Below are 21,534 nucleotides of genomic sequence, written 5' to 3'. Positions count from 1 at the left end.
TGTTGAACTTCAGGAGGTTCCTGTCTGTCCATTTATCCATTCAGATCCCTCTAAAAGGCAACACAACTATCTGGTGTGTCAGCCGCTCCTCCCAGTTTTGTGAAATCTGGAAACTCGCTGAGGGTGCACTCTGCCCCATCCTCCAGCCACACAGAACTGGACCCAGTATGGACCCCTGGGGTACACCACTACTTACTGGCCTCTAACTAGATTTTGTGCCACTGATCACAATCCTTTGAGCCTGACAGTTTTCAATCTAGCTCTCTGTCCATTCATGTAGTCCACACTACATCAGTTTGTCAATGAGATATTATGGCAGACAGTGTCAAAAGCCTTGCTACTGTCACAGTAAGCAATATTGAGTAGTCTCCTGTTGTTCACCAGTCATGTCATCAGAGAAGGCTATCAGGTTGGCCAGGCATGATTTTCCCTAGATAAAACTACATTGGCTATGCTCAACCCCCTTCCTATCCCACTTCTCCTTACATCAAGCCTTCCTTCCTTCAACCATATTGTAGTAAGAAATATAATGACTAATCACCCCATCAACAAAGTTCTAGTTAAATCCACCAAGAAAACTGGACAAAACATTGGAATTATTGATCAGTTGCCATTGTTCTATATTCACTTCTCAATTTTATCAGCTCTATATTCTTTCATTATTTAAGGAAAGGTCATAAAAAAATAATATCTAAGAGTGACTTGTTAACATGACTAGCACTACTGGTATTAACCGAACTCACTACATTAATACAGAAAGGGAGTGAATGTTTGCAAGATATATAGAATATAAGTGGTTTGGGAAAGAACCTTTATCCTAATATTCATCTCAAAGTGCCAGAAGCAAGTATAAATAAACAAGCAATGTTAATACTTCATAATTGTGTACACCTTTTATTTATTTATTTACAATGTTTGTATCATTTCCTACATGTGTAAAACCTAGCAAATACAGTGCTGAACTCAATTCCTCTTGCTTATCTTAATCATACTCATGGATGTTAAATGTCATGTCCATACCTTCAGCCTGAAGACAGTCAGACTAAGAAATAATATTTAGTAGATGTGAATATTACTTTAAATATTGAAATTATTGCTCAGGTTTTTCCTTTACTTTTTTAACCTCTACCATTTTTGGACCACAGAACTGGTTATATTTGTCTTCAAATAGTCTCTGTACCATTCCTGGCTTACAAAGCACCACATAAACTGCTAAGACAAAACCCACTTTCATGACATGGAACTAGCAAAAGTGACGGCAATCCACTGAAAGCTTTTTCTGGTATCATGTTAATAGAACAGACTTCAAGAAAGAAGAAGTTACTATACAGCAGTACAATTTCTTCTCCAAAAGGTGGATGAAAATGTATAACAACTGTGTTCTATTAAGCTGTCTGTTTCAGAGTGTGATAATAAATACCAAGTATATATAAACAGTTAATGAGCTTCTTTTAGTTTCTTTCTTACAGGGAAAACTGAAAGAATGCTGTGAGTTTCTGACAGCATACAATGATGTGTGGCTCCATGAATATATTCTACTTATGTTTAAAGGGGTTAGATGATCAAGATGTTTGTGTATAGGTATAGAAAAGTTAGGAAAATGATTAAGGCTAATGGGAAAATCACACAGCAAAAGAGAGTATTGCTCCTTTCTCTTGTGCTCTCATCTGCTTATTTCTGCATGTTGTCTCCTAGACTGTATTTATATTATAATTTATTTGAAAGTAATTTTTTCTGTTCTGCATTAATACAGTTTCTAGCAAGATATCTAACACTGATTCATAATTTATAATAAGATTAACAACAAAAATAGTACTTTGTTTCCCATCTTCAGCCTAGATCCTTCAGGACACTAAACTCATTTTTTGGGTTCTCAGTTTATCTTATGACTCCTATGATATAATATCATTTTAATGAAGAAAAAATTAAAAGTCATCTTACTTCAATAGGTCCCAGAGTCATATCCATTTGTATTTTATTATCACGTATAATAGATAAAGCTTCCATTGCAAATCTGACGTCATCTAAGTCACACAGAGGTCGAGACAATTTCTTTAAATATTCCGTTATGAATGACATCATGTCTGTCATTTTCTTTTTATATTCCTCATTTAAATAACGACAGAGGAGCATTTTCCAGGCTTTGGCTTCAATCGCTAAAGCTGTTTTCAGAGGTCCTGGTAAAAAAAAGAAGTAAAATTGTTCAACCTACATTTTCATTTTTTTCTGTAAAAAAACTCCACATCGTCACATACGGTTCTGCAACAGCAATTAAGAAAAGCAGACAGGCAATTCAATTACTGCTTTTTAAAAGTTTTGAAACACTGATCAGTCAGGGAGGTCTCTTCAGCAATTTCTATTCATATTGTAAGCATTTCTTGCAGAGAATAAACCAAATAACATGACTATTATATTCATTATCTTACTGCACATACAAAGATAAGAAAATGTCATACCTGTATGTAATTCAATTGGACCAAGAAGAATAACAGGTTTTAAATCTTCCATCTCTTGCTCAAACATAGCATAGTGAAGTATTTCTTCTTTAATTTCAGTCAGAGATGGACAGCTAGCCAAAAATTCCTGCGTGTAGTTTAAAATATCAATCAACAAATGTCTTTTTTCATATTTTTGTTAAAACAAGTGGCAACGGTTTTTCAGGAATTACTGAAAATGTATACCAATATTATACTTGGTTTTAGCCATCTGTAGCCTTGCTAACATAGTAAAATGCATGTGATGAGGTGTTCATGTTTAATAATTTCTCTGTTAGTAACTCTCAATCTTGCTGGGAAATTCCAATCAAATATAACAGAGAAACAGATATCCAAGGCATATTAAATGCTTACTGGTCTTGTGAAAACATGTGACAAAACAGAGATCAAAAAATACATGCCTGCACTTACAGCCCAATTATGTGTGAAACAATCACAATAAACCACATTTTCTAAGTAGTTCCATGAGCAGAACTCAAGTGTAGAAAAGTTTTGCAATTCTGAAAAGCTGCGTTTCAGAAATGTTACACAAGAGCTGTATTCAGTATGCCTACATGGCATTTGTAAGTAATAAATGCTGAAAGCTGTTTCCCACTTCTATTCTTTTGTCTGAGAGTGCCCAGACAGGCAGTGGAAGGGTTAGCATAGTGCTAAAGAAACCATGTAGAAACTAGGGCGTGTGCATATAAAATTTAACTGCATTATTATTGAGGCTTTCTTTGCAGCTGTATTCTTTTCTTCATTAGTAACTAGATCAAACTAATAATATTTAATTGATTAGACTGAAAATTTTAATTAGACTAACAGTAAAGTCTCAGCTTTGCACATAAAGTGGGGGGTTTTAGCCAATATAAACTTCACAGCTTGCATTGTGGCACTCAAAAGATACCAGTGCTCCTGTAGTAAAACAAAGTGATGCAATATTCACAGATCTATGTATATATGTCCTGGTTTCAGCTGGGATAGAGTTAATTTTCTTCCTAGTAGCCAGCATAGTGCTGTGTTTTGGATTTAGTACTACAAGAATGTTGATAACACACCGATGTTTTTAGTTGTTGCTCAGTAGTGCTCAGACTACTCAAGGACTTTTTGAGCTTCTCCTGCTCGGCCAGGTGCATAACAAGCTGGGAGGGGGAACAGCCAGGACAGCCAACCCAAACTGACCAAAGGGCTATTCCAGACCATAGAACGTCATGCTCGGGGGGGTTGGTTGGTTGGTCGGTCACGGGCAGAGTGATCGCAGCTCGGGCTGTGTGATCGCGGCTCGGGGGGCGTGATTGCTGCTCAGGACGGGCTGGGCATCGGTCAGCGGGTGGTGAGCAATTGCATTGTGCATCACTTGTTTTATATATATTCTGTATATTCTCTTATAAGGGGCGGAGGCGGGGGGGGGGGGGTGAGCGAGCGGCTGCGTGGTGCTTAGTTGCCAGCCGGGTTAAACCATGACAATATATAATGTGGTTTATTAAATAGAAAAGAATAGAATACTCAATTAAGCCAAGGTTAAATAAAGTAGCTATAGAAGCCAAATTTCTTCTACTGAATCTCTAAATTCAAACACTAAATTAAAACTCTATTGTAGCAGGACAGTATGAAATATTCTGAAGCAGAAGCCCCAGAGACCTCCAATTCCTGGAATCTAACTTTTTCTTGCTGTAGTAGACACTAAATTTTTCTACCACACTTGAGGATTCAACTTCGTGTTCAAAGAACAAAGAATTGAATAGAGGAGTCTTCCTAGAATAGAGACTGCAGAACTCACCTCCTAAAATAACTGCAGGAAGGGTGGTGAGTAAAAGTATGCATTATACTCAAAACGAATGCTTTCGATAAAGAAAAGTGCACAATTATCAGCAATGATGCTCTAGGAATTTCTATGGATAATGCTATACATCATATCAGACTGGGGTAGTTTCTTGTGGCCTAAAATCCAGAGTTCCACAAACAATAATTAAAGCAATTAACAAATTAGGACCAGTTTATCAGTATATAGAATGGCACAGAAGCAGGAAAAGCCACACCCCAACACAAAAAGTAGGTAGCGTGCTATTACTTCTGCTTGGGAAGTATACTGCTATTACTACTGAAAGACAAAACAAGAATTTCAGCTGTTAATGTGGTTTCTACATCTTTTTTCTTGATTTTATTTTCTGATCTTTTTCTGATTTCAAAAGATAGGACTGATGAAGAACAGTCCTGTAGGTAATCATCTTTAAACTCACCTGAACTTTGGCATCTCTATCTTCTGTCCACAGCACCTTATATTTCTGAAAGTCCTGCAGAACTTCACTAGCTACTTCTCTTAGAGAATTCACAGCAGAAGAGAGGAGCACAACTAATTTAGAAATATCTTCATGTTCTGCAACACCTGAGTAAAAATTCTTTAGCTTTCTGACAAGCACAACATCTTCAATTCCTTCTGTAAAATAAAATTATATGTAAATGAATGAACCATGAAAAGTTTGGTTAGAGTTCTCTTCTAAACCTATGCATGCCAAGTTAAGCAATGATGCTGTTCAGTAAGGCTAAAAATCCTTCTTCAGCTGCCTATCTGCTTAATATGAAAGTACCAAGTGCTAGTCCAGGCCAGCTCTATACAGCTACAACAAATTCAATCTAGAGTGAATGTTGCCAAATGGAAAGAAAATAATCCTCTTAATTAAAAAATTTCATTTTTTCCACTGTAATTTAATTGTAACTAGAACATGACAAGGCCTCATAGACATTCTGTGTTATTTTATATATTTTAAAATTAATATAATTAAAGGTTTTTAATTGTATAGACCCGTTAAAACTGTTTCTTGAACTCTTAACATGCTTCAAATAACTAACTTCTTGTTATTGTATTTAGATGTTTCAAAAGAGAAGCTAAACTTTGCCAAGTTACATATTAATGAGTGCACAAATAAAATTTGTCATGTTTTGGAGCTGCACTTGTCTTGAGAAGACAAAATTCAGGTGAGTTTAATGATGATAACCTCCAGGAGGTAGCATTTGATATTAGCATTATCCCTGAGGATAGTCTCCTGCCACCCTGTCTGAAGCCCATTAAAGAAGTTAAAATCATACAAAGCACATGAGCAGAAGAATAAAGTCCCAGCTCAGGACTGTCAAAAAGAAAAACTCTGCAAGGCATTAAAGGTTTTCCAAAGGAATCACAACAAAGATACAACTCTATTGCAGATCACTGGCTCAGCCAAGCAGCTAAGAGAACCAGATGGTAAAAATACATTTGGGCTTTTGTGGATGCTTGCAAAGCAGATGGAGAGATGCTTAGAAATAATGTTAAGGAAAAAAGTATCCAAAATGGATGCAGGTCTATCTATAGTCTGAATAGTCACAGGAACAAGCACTTGAAATGTTTTATACTCCATTCTAGGAATATAGACAGCAATTAAAATCTTTACTGAAATCTAATTATTAAACTAGCTTTTGTTCTACCTCAGTATTCCAGTGAGAGCTAGCCTACAATCATTGTTTCTGCTTTCAACTATATCTTTATGGCTACATTCCATAGTAAGTAAGATAAATTACCAAGCTTACTTTGCCTCAGATAAAATAAAAGATTCAGAATCTAGCAATTTGTTTAAGATTGTTTTGTTTATTGTTTCTCACAGTTCTAACACATAAGCCTGAAAAGCTGTTTCTGAAAAATACAGCTAATTACTTAAAAATAAACTCAACAAGTACATTCAAGATAATCTACAGCTGGCCTCTTTGAAGAAAACCGAGCTTTTTGACAAATATTTATATATGGCATTCTTATGATAGTAAAAAGTTGAAATAAGTTAAAAAAGAGAAACCTACTTACTTTCCCCCTTTTTGGTTATTTTTCCTGGTGATCCAAAGCCTGCTGGAGATACTTGCTGTGTGCCTGATTCTGCTCTTAAACTAGATTTTTGCAAATGTTTCTGTCCCCACTGAGCAACTCCACGACTGACTTCCAGTATTAACTGAATCATGCGATTGATGGCTTGCTGTATATCGTCTAAACCAGGAATCATTACCTATTTAAAACAGTTGAAAAACTGTTGAAATAAATGCAACTGATCTTCTAAGCCCTCAGTTTTACTCCACTCAGAGCATTGTGGAAGTCACCCCAGAAGAAAAGATGGAAAACTTAACTTTAAGAGTTTGTCTGGCTCAGAATTGCCTCTAAGAAATGAAGCATACTGTACTAGCCTAGTGTCTTTTTGCACAGTCATACTGTGGGCAAAATGACAAGCAAGTGTGTAAGTGGATAGATTTATTGGGGTTTTTTACAATTATTTTTAAAATTTTTACAACATTTTAAACAGCATTTTTATAATGATTTTTTATAGTATGTGGGAATGCATTACAAGCCTTGTTTCCTGCATTCTGGAATCATAAAGCATTAAAAACTACAGGCCAAGATCCTCCTCTCTGTTGCTCTTAACCACTGGATCCTAAATTCTGTGAGAGAGAATTGTAAGAAGGATGGCATAAAAATATGTATCGACAGCTCATTTTAAAGATTTACAGATATATAAACTCTCCTTCTAAGTGCTTATCTATATGTATATTCACACCGTGGGTAATTCCAGGAAAATAAAATCACCTGGATCAAAGTGTCAAAGGTCCTAGTTGAACAAATACTGAAGGGGGGGGGGGGTGTGGGGGTGTGTGTGTGTGTTATCCCAAAGGTAGCATTACCTCAAAAACTTTTGCAAGAGCACAGTGTTTAGTAAATTCATGACCTCCATGCAGTAGCCCTGGAGATCTCAACTTGTATATTTGGCAAGAATTTTGTATAATAATTCTGAGAGCAATCTAATACCCGACTCAGAAGAGGAAGAGAACTCATATTGAACTACCAGAGTACATGATAAAAAGAACTGGAAGGAAAACAAGGATTCTTGATCTGAATCAAGAACAACTAGCAAACAGAATAGGGTCAAAACACAGGCTCTGGTCTGCCATCATCCACACTGTATCAATCCTACTGTGCTCCATTAGCATAGTTTGGGATGACGCAAAAAAGCACTCTCCCAAGGGAAAAAAAAAAAAAAAATCAGGTACAGTGTGGTGCATAATGCATGACAGGGGGTGTTCCTAATGCACAGCTTGAATGCAAATTCCTGGATTCAGGAAGAAAAGCGTTTACTACTGTGGATACACACCACCTCAGGTCAGGTCACTTTGAGGTCAAAACCAGCCTCTAGCCTGTTTTATTTAGTAGTATGCAAACAGCTATAAAATCCCAATCCCGAAACTTTTTCAACTGTGTTGGCAGCAATAGTGTTATTCATGACTTTGCCCCGTCCTTGTTTGAAAATAATTCTATGTAGGATAAAGTGCAGTAAAGGCACACATCAGCTCCTCAGAAATACTGAGCAGGAGGAAGAACCTACCTGAGAGTGATCCAGGAAAGAATAGGAAAAACAGCATTTCTTGTTAAACTTCAGAAGAAGGATAACTCTCGGGGTACGCTCAATCCTCAAATCTAGCCCTTAGAACATCATCTTACAGCTTTCACATGCAAGCCATTATTTTGAAATGATGAAATCACCCACAGGAGTGTTCAGAACTGGGATATAAACTGCTTAAAAGTGACTCTGATGTTTTATAGATCAATTTCACAGATTGAGCAGTTGTATTCATAAAAGCAAGGACTTCACAGAATCCTATTAGCATTAGCAAAGTGCTATTTTAGCCAGCATTACTTGATTACTACCCTGGATCATCCAAGCCTTTCAGAGGACTAGAAAAAAAAAGAAAGATGCACTTCCCTTTGCAGTGGGTGGAGCTTGGGGCTTTATGCTTATATAAATATCAAGAATGTAAAAATTCTACACTTTGACAGACCTTATATATCATGTGTACACACACAGTGTGGATGTACAACCCAACGCCAACATGAACACAGGTTCAATGTCAAAGGAATATCACCTTAGAACATAACCTTTTTTTTCATTGTAATTTCATGAATATAAAACTTTTAATCTTTGTAAGACAATTAAATAATATTAAGTTACTTTCTCGTATATAAAATAAAATACCATACATATTGCTGACACAGAGTTATCTTACTCTACAAAAGGAAAATAAATGCATTTATTAGTTCTTTGCAATCAAGCTATCTTTTTGTTCTCCATACACAGAAACCTACAGCTCTTTTCTTGGTTTTGAATCTTCACATTTTTGTTCAGTGTTCCTTCTTCTGGTCATCTTACTTCCTACTGAGATGACTAAAGCCAAACTGAGCAAAGATAAAGTTCATTATTTTTATTCAACAAGGGATTTAAATCACAGAAGGAACAAAACAGTTAAAATGAGAAAAAAACCAAACATGAAAAATCTATACCAGAATTGCAACTGCTACACATGAAGAAGAACTGTAATCATTCTCCAAAGAACACTGATAAACAGATTGCAATATAATTGCTGAAACACACAAGAACAATAGAAGGCCAGGTTCTGCAAGTACCTTTAAGAGAGAAACCGGGAACACTGGGATTGTGAGCACATTTCATCAGTGCTCTCAGAGCACTGAAAGGCCTGACCAGCTGCTCTCCTTGGGGACAGATGCTGGTTCAGTAGAAGTGTGCCCACATCCTGCGCTTGGGCAAATGCAGAGATAACTGTAAGACAGTGTATTTTACCTTACTTACACGACACATAACTTACCACATTGGGAATAGCAAGGTGTACTTCCGCTTTTAGAAAAGAAGGTACCTCTTCAGATTTGCTTGGATGAGCAGAAAACTTTGTTCTCCCAAATGTCGTTTTGCTGAAAATAATTTTGAAACTTGTCATGCTTCACCATGAAACCCCCTCAAATTATCTTAGGGATATAATTTTGAGCTACCTTTTCTGGGCAAACCCTCATGGAGAATTTTCACATAAACTTATGAACTACTTGACAAAATTTACAGAAGTTTCTTGTTTAAAGGGTAAAGAGAATAGCCAGAGCTCATCATTCAGACAGAGGTAACCTTAGATCTAGGCATTGCTTTCACAATTTTTTATCCAGAATATTTTCTGATTCTGGATTTTAATATCTCAATTGAAGAATGATGGAGCTCTGCTAATGCTTTGAGTGGAGCGTAAGGAGGTTTTACTGACCATTTCGTGCAACAACCTGTAAAGAATAAAAGTTGCCTCGTTACATTTTATAAAAACATTCAACAGAACAGGAAAAAAAGTTTCAAAGATGACCAGCTAGTGCAAAATGATAAATTCATGACCTAAACACACTCAAAACTAAAACTAAAAGCAAAGTGCAAAGTACAATTTCTAAATGCTATGACATGACGACCAGACAAGGGATGATTCAACAATACAACCCCGTAGAAAAGCATAAGGACACACCCAAATAAATTCCTATTGACTTCAAAAAGATCAGGATTTCAATACATTTTCTACGAAAAATGTCTTCAGGAAAAAAAAAAAAGAAGTAACTCAAGCTTCAACATGCATTAATGACAAAACAACATCAACTTTACCTGCTTAAAATAAATTCTCTTAATAAAATTCTAAGTAGGCTTTCAAAATACAATATATTATACTGAAGCAATTCTGTCTCTGAAGTGCACGCCTGTTCAAGCAGAGAAGAACCTATCAAAATCATACTGAATATAGGAGAATGATAAAATTGTATGGATTTTGCCATTATCATATAGAATTCATAAAGAGTGCGTGGATGACCTTTAACCCATGGGAAACAACTCTGAGTGCGTAGCCATGCTTGCAGAAATAATCTGAAATGAGATGAACATGGGCACATTGCAGGCAGAGGGGAAACAACAGTAGAAATAAAGTTAATTTTCTGCACAAAACAAAGTGCATAGACTACAACTAGCAACATAAAGAATTAAAGCATAAAAGTGTGGGCACAAAGCATCACTGCAACAAAAAGTGAATGTTCTCCAGGTTTTGCTTGTGCTGAAAAGGCCAAGAGATCTAGAACTGTTTGACTAGTGATAATGTGTGCATGTATCATTTATATTAACACAGAAATAACTTTGTTCTGATAATACTATTGAAGGAATCTTTCATTTGCCACTTACTTTGAAACAAATATTCTTTTTTTAAGACTATCCAAAGACAGTCGGGTGGCTTTCTGGAGGCTGTCTAGCAGCTGGTGGCTGAAATAGGCAACCACCTCTTTACATTTCTGTAATAAATAAAACATACATTATTTAGCATTTCATTCAGACAGGAACCTGAAGATTATTTCAAAAGGTTTAAGTCAAACGTATTAGTTCTTGTCTGAAGTAATTTATGCTGTAAGCTACATAAGAAACACAAGGGGAGAAGTGGGGACAAAAAAAGCTTGTAAGTAAGTAAATAAGTAAAAGCTGCGTGAAAAAGATTATATATTATCTGAAGAAACTCAGTTTGTCTTATTCTGAGACAGAATACCGAAATCTGGCTGAAGTCTCAAACTCCTTCAGAAAAGCTCTCCTTATTAAAAACCAAACACTGTGAATTATCCAAGAATATTAGTGCATATGTACCCTTTTCAAACAAGAGACAAATACAGTAAAATCCAACTGTACTGCATTAAGAAGAACATAAAAATACAGCAACATGTAATGACCACTAGCACAAAACAACGGAACTCAATCTTGTAACATCATTGCATTTGTGTTTGCAAGCTTGAGAGTCTTTGTTCTCTGCTTCCACTTCCCTTCTCTGCTGCATATGAAGGGACTGCATTCTTCAAGGAAAAAGTACAAAGGAAGGTGATCTTTCTCGGTGAAGTTGGGAGAGGAGAATAGAAAGGATGAATGTTTCTGACCACCCAAGAAAGCAAACCTGTGTTACAGCTTAGGCACAATATCCTCTCCAAACATTTACACTTACCACCCACATATGGAGAATTTATTTAATAAAGGTGATAACTGGAACAACATAGAATATACTTTTGAAAGCTAGAATACATCTTAAACTCACTTTGTAGGGAAGCTATTTCATCATTTTTACATGACATTTGATATTCTTTATGTGATGTCTTTCTGTAACACAGATATCCAGATAACAAAACTCAAGATACGGTTTACTAATCTGATCGGACTGAAAGAAATTCCCTTTTCTGGAATACCTTTTTAAACTCATCTTCTTTATCATTGCCCTTGCTACTACCACCATGAAAAGCTGCAGAAGTATTCTTTTCTCTCTCCTCTTCATTATTTCCAAACATTATACGTTTTTCTTTTACTGTGAATTTAAAAAAAAACATTTATTTTTGTTAACTGAACATTGTGTTCTGCTTTGAAGCATGCTGTCCCCCCTCTTTACAGGCAAAACAATATTGCTTTTTATTTTAGTAGTAGCTGGATCAGCTAATTTGTTTTATTTCACACCATTATTTTTTTTTTTTTTTCACACCAGGAATCTGATTAAGAGCCCAGCCTATAAGCTGAAAATGGCCAAAAAAACCCCCAAACAAACCAAACCCCTAATCAGTATAAACAGTTTAAGAAAATACAGAGAAGTATCTTTTAATCAGGTTTTTCTGATTGCAGCGAACTACCTAGAGTATTGACCCTGCCCATGCCTCCATATCTGGAGGAAACTGAACCCAGAAAGAAAAAATCCTATGTAAGGAAAGGAGCTCCATTACTGATTAAGCATCAAAACAACTTTTTCCTTAAGCTAGAATATTTTCCTCCAGCTATAAGCTATTTCTCCTATAATGGTATAGGACCTCCTAAAATCTTTTTAACACACCCCAGAAGAGTAGGAACCAGCCATATTGATCAGCTATGAGCCTCATACACTAGCCGTTGATAGGCAATTGACTGTATTAATTTAAACTGACCCGACAGGAAAGCACTGGTGTTTAAGATACAATTCTACTGTGGCAGAAAAGTCACAAAGAGAGGGACACTACCAAATACCTGACCTAGCTGAGAAGAGAGGAACGCTGTATTTCACTCATGGAAGAAAAAAAAAAGTTATCATGAGTGACTAAGAGAAGTAGAACCATGACATTCTTCCTCTAGAGCAAATACCTTGGTAATCTAAACAGAAGGACAGAGTTCAATTCTAGAAATCCCACCAATACTGAATTACCTCTGTATCCCATAGGCCAGTGGTTTAGTTTAGCACTGGTAAATGAATGCAGAACTGTGACACAGATGCAACTGTAGTGGGAGAGACCAGTCTGAAGAAAATGAGCTAAAATAATTCAATTTTGATATGTACTAGCTAAACATACAGAACCAGAGACAGTTGATTATTTCAATAAAAATTTCTATCTACCTGGTTTTTCTGAGGTTTTCTTAGAAGATTTAATTTCGTAATTCTTTTCAAATACAGATATTAGTTCTTTAACAGCATCTTCAATGTGCATGCTTTTGTGGTTCAATAATTCAGCACGTTCTTTAGTGTAAGTCTGTTAAATAAAAATATTAATTTAATTATCTTAGTATCACTGATTGTCTTGTTACTGTTCCTCTTCATGCAGAGCCAAAACATTTCCCTGAATATTGCATTCTTCAGACTGAGCAGCAATATTTCTAAAGGAAAACTGAGAAACCAAACCCAAAATCTTTATTCATAATTATAAAAACCTTGTTATATTTTAAACTCTTTTTAAAAGATTTCCATTTTTGAAATACAATGGTATTTTTAAGGGCTAGCAGAAAACACTGAATATTGAAGGGAGGTTACAGTCTGAATCTGATATTACTCAAATACTCTCTAAATTGTCCTTAACAATTTTATTTATTTGCACTAAATAACTAACTAAATACATTTTAGCCTCATTTGGAATCAAGAGAACTTTCAAATTCTCAAATATACTTGTTGCAAAGTACTTTTTGCCTTCTCCTTTAAAAAAAAAAAAAAAGGAAATAGTTTGGAAAATCTGTCCTGGTATCACAAAAAACCCACCAAAAACCAAAACACCAAACCAAAAAAACCCAACAAAACCCAAACAAAGCTCATCTTATTTATTTAACTGCCTCATAATTAAAGTTATCTATGAAATACTACAGCTTAAGTATCTCAAATGCCTATGAACCAATTTATCTTCATATAAAATATTTTAACCAAACTATTTTAATTTAAAAAGAAGTTCTGTATTTCTACCATGAGAAGAATGCTTTTCTAGTTTTGTATTAATTTACTATGGCATTGTTTCTAGCACGCTCAAGAATTCAAGTTCGAGGATGTAAAGTGGCACACACCTCATTGCTGGTCAACATATTCTCTACTGTGGTGGGACCGTCTACTGGTAAAACAATTAAAAGAGTATTTGATATTTCCTTTAGTATTAAATCAATCCGCACTTCACTTAAATCAGTAACCTAAAAAGAAAAAGTCATATTAATACCGTGCATTTATCTTTAAAGCATAATATATTCTACTTTAGAGTGTTCTAACAGGTATACAATGTTTTACAGAAGAATACAAATTGTATTTCTCTACGCAGTGAAAATGCAAGACCCTTACATAGTAGAAAATCCTCTAAGAAAGTGAATCATAACAGAAAAAAAAACCCAGGGGTAAAAGCATCAACACAAAAGACCTCAAGATGAGAGAAGCAGAGAAGAAAGGAAGCACAGCAATGCCTCTTGAATTATGGTGACTTAGGGGATATTTACAATGGCTAAATATAGCCACACAATGGGCATATTTAAGGAAGTAGAGCGTATCTACAAAAGACATGGTTATTTCAGATATACTCAGGCTCAGAGAACTGTTAATTTCTTACATAGCCAATCTTTTTTTCAGCTTTGGGTTTCAGCGGCAGAGCACTTGATCATAATTATGTTTTTCTGCCATACAGAAAAAGAAGTGGATATACCCACCCGTGACTAAGAATCTCCTACCACAGGAGATGCAATTTATGATATTGGTAGGAGACATCATAGCCATACAGTTCAGCCATCAAGCCAGAAGGATGATCTGACTATTGAGGTAAAGTCTTGAGAAGAAAAAGAACGAATACAGGTCCTCAAGCATGTTAATGGAATCAAAAGAATTCAGAAATTATGTGGCAAACACTAAGAGGGGAAAAAAGCACAGACTCAGTCAGCATGAAAAGAACTGTGGGGGAAAATCATGCTCCCCTTCAGTATTTTATGGACTGCACAAATTGGAGACAGTTTCATAGCGTGCCTGCTGTGAATACAGTTAATGCTAAAAAGTTCTCAACTGGACAGTGTTTATATGGAGGTATCTTGTATGGAACTGCACTCATGGACAAGCACTGAAAGAGAAGCAGGGATTGACTCTGAAAATCAGAGTGGTAGTCACAGAATCTGAGGACAAGTGGAAATATATTCTACTGCAAGAACAGAAGCAAAGATCAAGCACTTGAGGGTAATAAGGGGGGTGAATCACTGAGTATATAATTCTTAAAAAAAAGAGCATATTTAATAAGCAAACAAAATTTATGTGTTTTTCAAGTGGTACAAAAATAAGCACAGATTCATTTCCAGTATGGAGAGCAGTGTACTGGAAATAATTTCTCTAAACTGCAGTGTCATTTATATAGTGATCACATATATACCTTTTTCAAAAACTGTTTAAATAAATACAGAACTTGATCAGCTTCTTGAAAGAAACTTTCCAGTGTCACAGATGACCAAGTCAACATGGTAAGTCCTTGCCTCAACACAGCTTCCATCTAAGCATAAAAATACAATTTTATAGATTAATAATAAAAAACAAAACAAAAAACCACCCCCAAACACAATAATTTAAAACAAATGTCATTATTATTGGAATCATTCATGTCACTGATGAAAGGAAGAGTGGTATCTAAGTTTTGCAAGGAAGGTTGCAAGTTTTCAAGGAAAACATCAAATAAATTTATGCAATATTGGGGAAGGGGCGGGTAATGCATACTACAGCCTCTGCCAACAAGTGTCAAGTGCACATCCTCAGCAAAGGTTTTCCCCTTCCTGCTCTCCTGGACAGTGGTTCCCACTACTTCCTGAAATTAAAATCAAGTCCACTATTGCTCTTACAATTTGTCCTTTAACATATATCTTGACCACCCTCAACAGCACAATTACTTGTCTTTCAACCTCATGTATCTATCTAACAACAGTTTTCATTCATCCCTTTTTGAATCACACTGATCCTCTCCAAATTTTGTTATAGCCTCAATGCTAATTTTAAAAATCCTCATTTCCCTGTCACTGTACGATCTACACCAATGTCCTTCCTTCACTGCAGATCCTGTACCTTCAAAAGAGATGGAACTCTGAGGAAAAGGAAGCCTTAAACTCATGCCAGGCTAGGAAAATCAACCTTTCCAGACTCTCTCACAGAGTTCCCTGAAATTTTTGCCCAGTGCTCCAAATATTCTGACTGATTTCCCAGTATACACCCACTACAGTTTTAATTTTTGCCAACCTTATCATCCTTGAAGTGTCAGAAATTTAATTTTGCTTAATTGCTAAGAAACTTTGAACTAATTCCAGTCATACTTAATTTTAAATAGATCTGCTCTTTCATTTTACCATTTATCAAGTCACTGCCTGGACCTCACCCACTCTCTTCATCCTAATGCTTCTTTTTGCTATGTCTATATCACAGAAAAACCAGTGAACTCAGCTCAGACACACAGCTATTTGCAAATACAGCAATTGCTATCACTTTAATATAAGTTTTCAGGGAATATTTTTAACTCCACAGTGCTGGGATGGTACTATTGCAGGTAACAAACATAGCCAATCTAGAAACAGATTAAGACTCTACATGAGTTGCTGGCAAATTATGGCACCAATGTAGCCATAAATTAGATTTGCTCATTCATTCCATCTTTGGATTTGTGCTTTCCTCTCTTCTTCCTATGCACTGAAAACTCCTCTCCCTTCTTCAAAAAGCATTTTCATCTTCTGTTGTTTGTACAATACTCATCATTCTCTTTTGCCACTTGTTTACGGATGTTTATGATTCCAGCTATTATATGATCACATTTACAGTAGTATCGCTAAAGTCAAGACTACTATCACAACTTTATCTCTTTGTCTTTCATTATTTAACTCTTAAGAGAGCAAGGACAAGTTTTTTGTTTCTCACACTTCGGCACATGCCAACTATGTAGTCACACAAACTTACACAAACTCTGCAACTTTCTGGTGTTATTATTTACAAGCAAAGAAGGAAGAGCTACTTAGAACAACCACATATGTACACTTACAAGTGTCTGACAAAACAAAATGGCTTGTGGATAGTCAGTCTGCATCTCCAATGAAACTGTACCTTTAGTGTAGTATATAACCTTTCTACATCACTGAAGAGGCTGACTCAATTCAGAAGGCTAATCATTCTCTCCAAGCAATGATAAGGATCACGACATTTAGTATTTCAGCTAAAGGAAAAGCACAACTTCCCATGAAGACCTCTAAAACTGAAGTGATAATTTACTTCCATGTCAAAGCCAGAGATTTTTGTAGATAAATAGACCCACAAAGTCCATATTCTTTGTTCTACTGGGTTTACATCTTGTAGACACTAAGATTATTCTACATGTTATCTGAGCACTGTATGAGGGACGCAAAGAGCAAATTTTTGGTCTTAAAGGTTTTAGTAAAATTCATTAAGTTCCCAATACTTCCATCTAAATATTTTTAAATTATGAACTATTCTTAAGTTATTCTAACTGCTTCTGAAGTATACTGAAGTACATTGAGCAATACCAACCTTTTTCATTTTTGGTGCCATTAGATTTACAAAAATCGTTGGTGTTTCTTGACACAAATCTTCATAATATTGGAGAAGACCCTGTTAATTATTAGAAAGGGTAGTATCAAGAAGAGTATTTTAAGTGCTCTATTTACTGAAGCAAACAACCCATTATACAATCAAATCATCAGAAAAAAACATGGAAAGCAGCACAAGACTACTTTTGAAAACAACTGTAGAACTTTACACAGACATTGCATACCTACGTACATCATTTCTGGAATGTAATGAATCTGTACATGTTACACAGTGAAGATCATGCAACACATTCCTAGCCTTTATGCACAAAGCCAGACAAAGTATCATCTTTCTCTAGAGCTAAAGACAGCTTGAGCTTTAGTGTCTGTAACTTGCAATACCCTCTTGAAACTCAGTATCGTATGCTTTAGGTAATTAAAGTCACATATAACCTCAGTTCTAAAATATCCTCTTGTCTTATGCCTTACACACACACACAAATCTTGTACAGCACACCTCATCCTCAAAACATAAGCTTCTCCAGACACTACAACAACAGCAAATACTGCAGCAATACCAGAAATCTGACTTCTCTGACAGGTAACCTGCAGAATTCTTGATGTTTTTGTGGCTCACCTTATCTTCTAATCCAGAAGAATTCCAACCTTTGCTTCTCAAAAACCTCTGTAAAACTGCGTTTTACTGATTTTCAGAAAATTAATGCATTTTGGATAGCTCTAATTATTTCATCACCAGAATATATTTAACATGTCACAGAGTATGAGGAATATATATGCTTATATTTAAGTATATACTAGCCCACACAGCAGTTAGAGGTTTTTCAAATGAGATAAACTATGTCCACCTGTGCATTCCACGAATTTACCTTAAACTATCTCATATGCTGCTTTAATCTTTATTTAACATAGGAAAATTTCTATGGTTAATCAGATGTTCTTTTTTATTTTTTTAAACAGCAATCATGACAATTTTTAAGTTTACCTCTAAACGCAACTTGTTTGATTTCAGATTATTTTCTATTTTTACTATCTTTTTTGCTTGCTCCGGTACTTCCAGACCCAACTTGATCATACATTTGGTTTCGCGGATAATCTCTGGAATTTGAGGATCAAAATTAACCAGGAACTTCCCAGTTTTAGGATGACGCACAAATATTGTGGCTTGTAAGGCTGTAAAGACATTTTATATCAGTTTATAAGACAATTGTTGCCATTATATAAATTATTATGGAACACAGATTTCCAATATTACTATATAGTGATTAAATATGTATGGTTACTCATGAAATAGCTTCAAATTTTCAGTTAAAGAAAATATACAACTGACTTTCACCATACTAGCTTTCTGCCATATATAAACTTTCTCTTCATAAGCTAAACAAGCATCAGATCCAGTCTTATTTGTGGTTTATGGTTTTTTGGGTTTTTTTTTTTTTACTCAAGTTAGAAAATTATCAAATTCATTTTCTAAGCACCTGGAAACACAACACTTCTATGAGATGCTCAGTATCTTACAGGAATTTGTAACCCAGAGGATGAATGCTTACATAGGGATATTGCAAAAATCCAAAACAAAATAAAAGCAACACAAACCCCTCTCTTGGCTGTGTGATAACAAGATTTTATTCTTATAGACCCACTACTACTTTGGAAGCCCACAGAGTGTCTACAATTTACATGAAAAATCTACTCAATTATTTTTTTTTAAACTTCTACTCCCATTTAATCTTTAAGATTAAGCTTGAATCATAAAGCTTGATTATAAAGCATTTTTTTCGAGACATCAAGTAATACTTGCTCTGAGAAGGACTGGGATAATACAACTGTATAAATTATTATAGAGGAAAGAAAACAGGAAGAATTATTAAATGGTATACATAAAGAATTTTAATTTAAAAAAATGAACTTTGTGCCTTGAATTTGTTTCACTACTGTTTCCAGTCATCTGTCAAACAGTGCACCAAATCTGCAATCCTCTGCATCAAAACCAAGTTTCAAGGTAAGGGACAAAGGGCCTGCTTATTGGATCATGATTAATTTGCACATTTTAAGGGTAAATGAGGCTTAAAAAATTATCTGCTTTGATTTGTATTAACTTAGCATTTAATAACAGTTTAAAAAATCCAATTGCATATTTAATTACTTACGATATTGTAATTGTGAAATTTCCTTCATCCATGCATTATGATAGACTACCTCGAATTCCACCAGTACACAGGCAGTTCTGTTGTATAATCGAACAACTGCTTTACCTTCTGGACTTCTCAAGATATTTGACTTTTTCTATTAAAACACAGTACATTCCAATTGAAATAATATCAAAAGAAAACCATACTATTTGTGTTTTCCCCAGTTTAACTATTGACTATACATTAAATAAGTTAATATTAAAAATTATACTTACAGAGTACTTAAAAAACATATAAAGTATTTGTGATTCAAATTTATAGGGTGATAAAGGAAGAACTCGTAACTAATAAATACTAAATATTTAACACGTGTAACAGCAATTACTTCACTGTATTCTGATAAACACCTGTAATTCCCAGTGAAATAGATGCTCAGTTCTACTCAAAATTGAACAGTAACTAAAAATTGTTCAAAAAAAAATAATTCCTTGTTTAATCAGCAATGATATTTATGTCTGTTTTCTTTGGAACATATTTAGGTGATCATTATACCAGTCTGAGGGAAACAGGAAAGTGAAAACCTCTCTCCCATAGAAGTTAACTTGGCAGGAGACCATAGATACTTTGTAGGAGAATCACTCAAACATTTCAGGAAATGTTATTAGTATAGCGGATCCTGGTATAGCAAGATGCTGTCTATTCCAATGAAGGAAGGAAATCCAATATGAAGAAAATCCTAAACGCCATAAATGTTAAAGCATATGTGGCTGGTACCAACTTTCAACTGTATGTTTAGTGGTACAGAAAATGTAGAACTGCTAAGTTCAGAAATGGAATTCCCTGTTTTCAGACTAGTTCAGGTATCACCTGCAGTGAAACTGGTGACCAGATTCTCAGTTGCTGTACTGCTGCTATTGTGTGGGTCCTTTAATAAACCTGCTTTTTCAGTGGTACCAGAACATACACATCAGAAAATTTCAGGATGTCAGGCAGTCCACTCTTATGCCTTAAGCTATTCCTGTGTTGTGGTTTAACCCAAACCCAACACATTCTCCACCCCTTACTCCATACCATTTACGTCATGCGCAGGTTGCGCACTACCCAATACATCCTCATTAATGATCACCCCCTTCCCATCCTTTAATATAATACACAGACATCATTCACTTAGGGACAACCCCTGTAAAATATCTGTAAAATGTCCGCAAATGTCCACTTATTTAGTCCATGACTTTGGGCTCCATCTGTTATGGTGGTCACTCAGGACAGAAGAGGTGGTGTGTTGCGTGGAGCTACTGGACACCAAAGCCAGCTCAAGTCAGGTTGCTGCTGCACTTGCACTGCTTCATGTAAGGCTTGTCCTCCATTGGTTCAGGTGGTTCCTGCTATAGTAATTCCTCTGTAACATGGAATTCAAATTATGGGCTACAACAAATTAAAGGTATATCCATTACAATCTCTATCCTGGTCCCTTTGGACCAGACCATTGGGTTTAACACTGCAGTGAACTCCTCCTCTTGCCCCTGCTCCAGCTTGGGCTTACCCACATTCCCTTGAGATTGTACCTGCTCCAAGTGGAGCCTCATCTATGAGCCACAGTCTCTTCAGGTGTACACGTGCTCCAACATGGCTTTACCCATGGCTGCAGTCCCTCCGGGGGTGTGACTGCTCTGTCGTGGGCTTATCCACGACCACAGGCTTTGAGGTGCTCCAGCATGACCTCACGCACAGCCACTGATGCTTCAAGGTGTACCTGCTGCAGCATGGACTTATTCACAGCCACAGATACTTCGAGATGTACCTGCTGCAGCATGGACTTATCCACAGCCACAGATGCTTCAAGGTGTACCTTCTCCAGTGTGAACTTATCCTTGGGCCACAATCCCTTCAGACTGCTGCGGCACAGACATAACCACAGCCACAGATTCTTCAAGGTGTACCTGCTCTGGTGCAGGCTCATCCATGGCCACAAACACTTCAGGGTGTCCTGCTCCCACAGGGACTCATCCACAGGTCACAGTCCCTTGGACTCAAGTTTGCACTGGAGTTCCAACCTGACCCAGCACAGCAGCACAGAAACAGCAGCGACGCCCTTGCCATCTGCCAGCCCAGGCGCATGGCCACTGGCTGTTATCAAAATGTTCCCAGGCACAGCAGGGTAAGATGATAAGCAGTGCAGCGGTACAGCAAGCAGCAAAAGCAAAAAGCAGCCACAAACGAGCGCTAGAGTCTAATATACAGTAAGGCAAGCAAGCCCCA

The 21,534-nt window shown here is 36.1% G+C and overlaps 1 protein-coding gene across 1 annotated transcript in view; it reads right to left on the bottom strand.

The window, feature by feature from the left end:
* The window catches only part of DNAH8 (dynein axonemal heavy chain 8), a 131,726-nt gene that overhangs the window by 91,916 nt on the left and 18,276 nt on the right, over window positions 1-21,534 (bottom strand). The window contains 13 exon segments of the mRNA XM_009640728.1: window positions 1,942-2,177; window positions 2,457-2,583; window positions 4,718-4,914; window positions 6,307-6,502; window positions 9,144-9,221; window positions 10,522-10,632; window positions 11,563-11,678; window positions 12,726-12,858; window positions 13,655-13,774; window positions 14,983-15,099; window positions 17,127-17,207; window positions 18,129-18,316; window positions 19,294-19,429. Of these exon segments, the coding sequence (XP_009639023.1) occupies window positions 1,942-2,177; window positions 2,457-2,583; window positions 4,718-4,914; window positions 6,307-6,502; window positions 9,144-9,221; window positions 10,522-10,632; window positions 11,563-11,678; window positions 12,726-12,858; window positions 13,655-13,774; window positions 14,983-15,099; window positions 17,127-17,207; window positions 18,129-18,316; window positions 19,294-19,429 (1,836 nt within the window).

Source organism: Egretta garzetta, unplaced genomic scaffold (genome assembly GCF_000687185.1).
Source record: "Egretta garzetta isolate BGI_Z169 unplaced genomic scaffold, ASM68718v1 scaffold200, whole genome shotgun sequence".
Classification (NCBI taxonomy): Eukaryota; Metazoa; Chordata; class Aves; order Pelecaniformes; family Ardeidae; genus Egretta; species Egretta garzetta.
The sequence above is the reverse complement of the archived record's forward strand: the minus strand, read 5'-3'. Positions and strand labels throughout refer to the sequence as shown.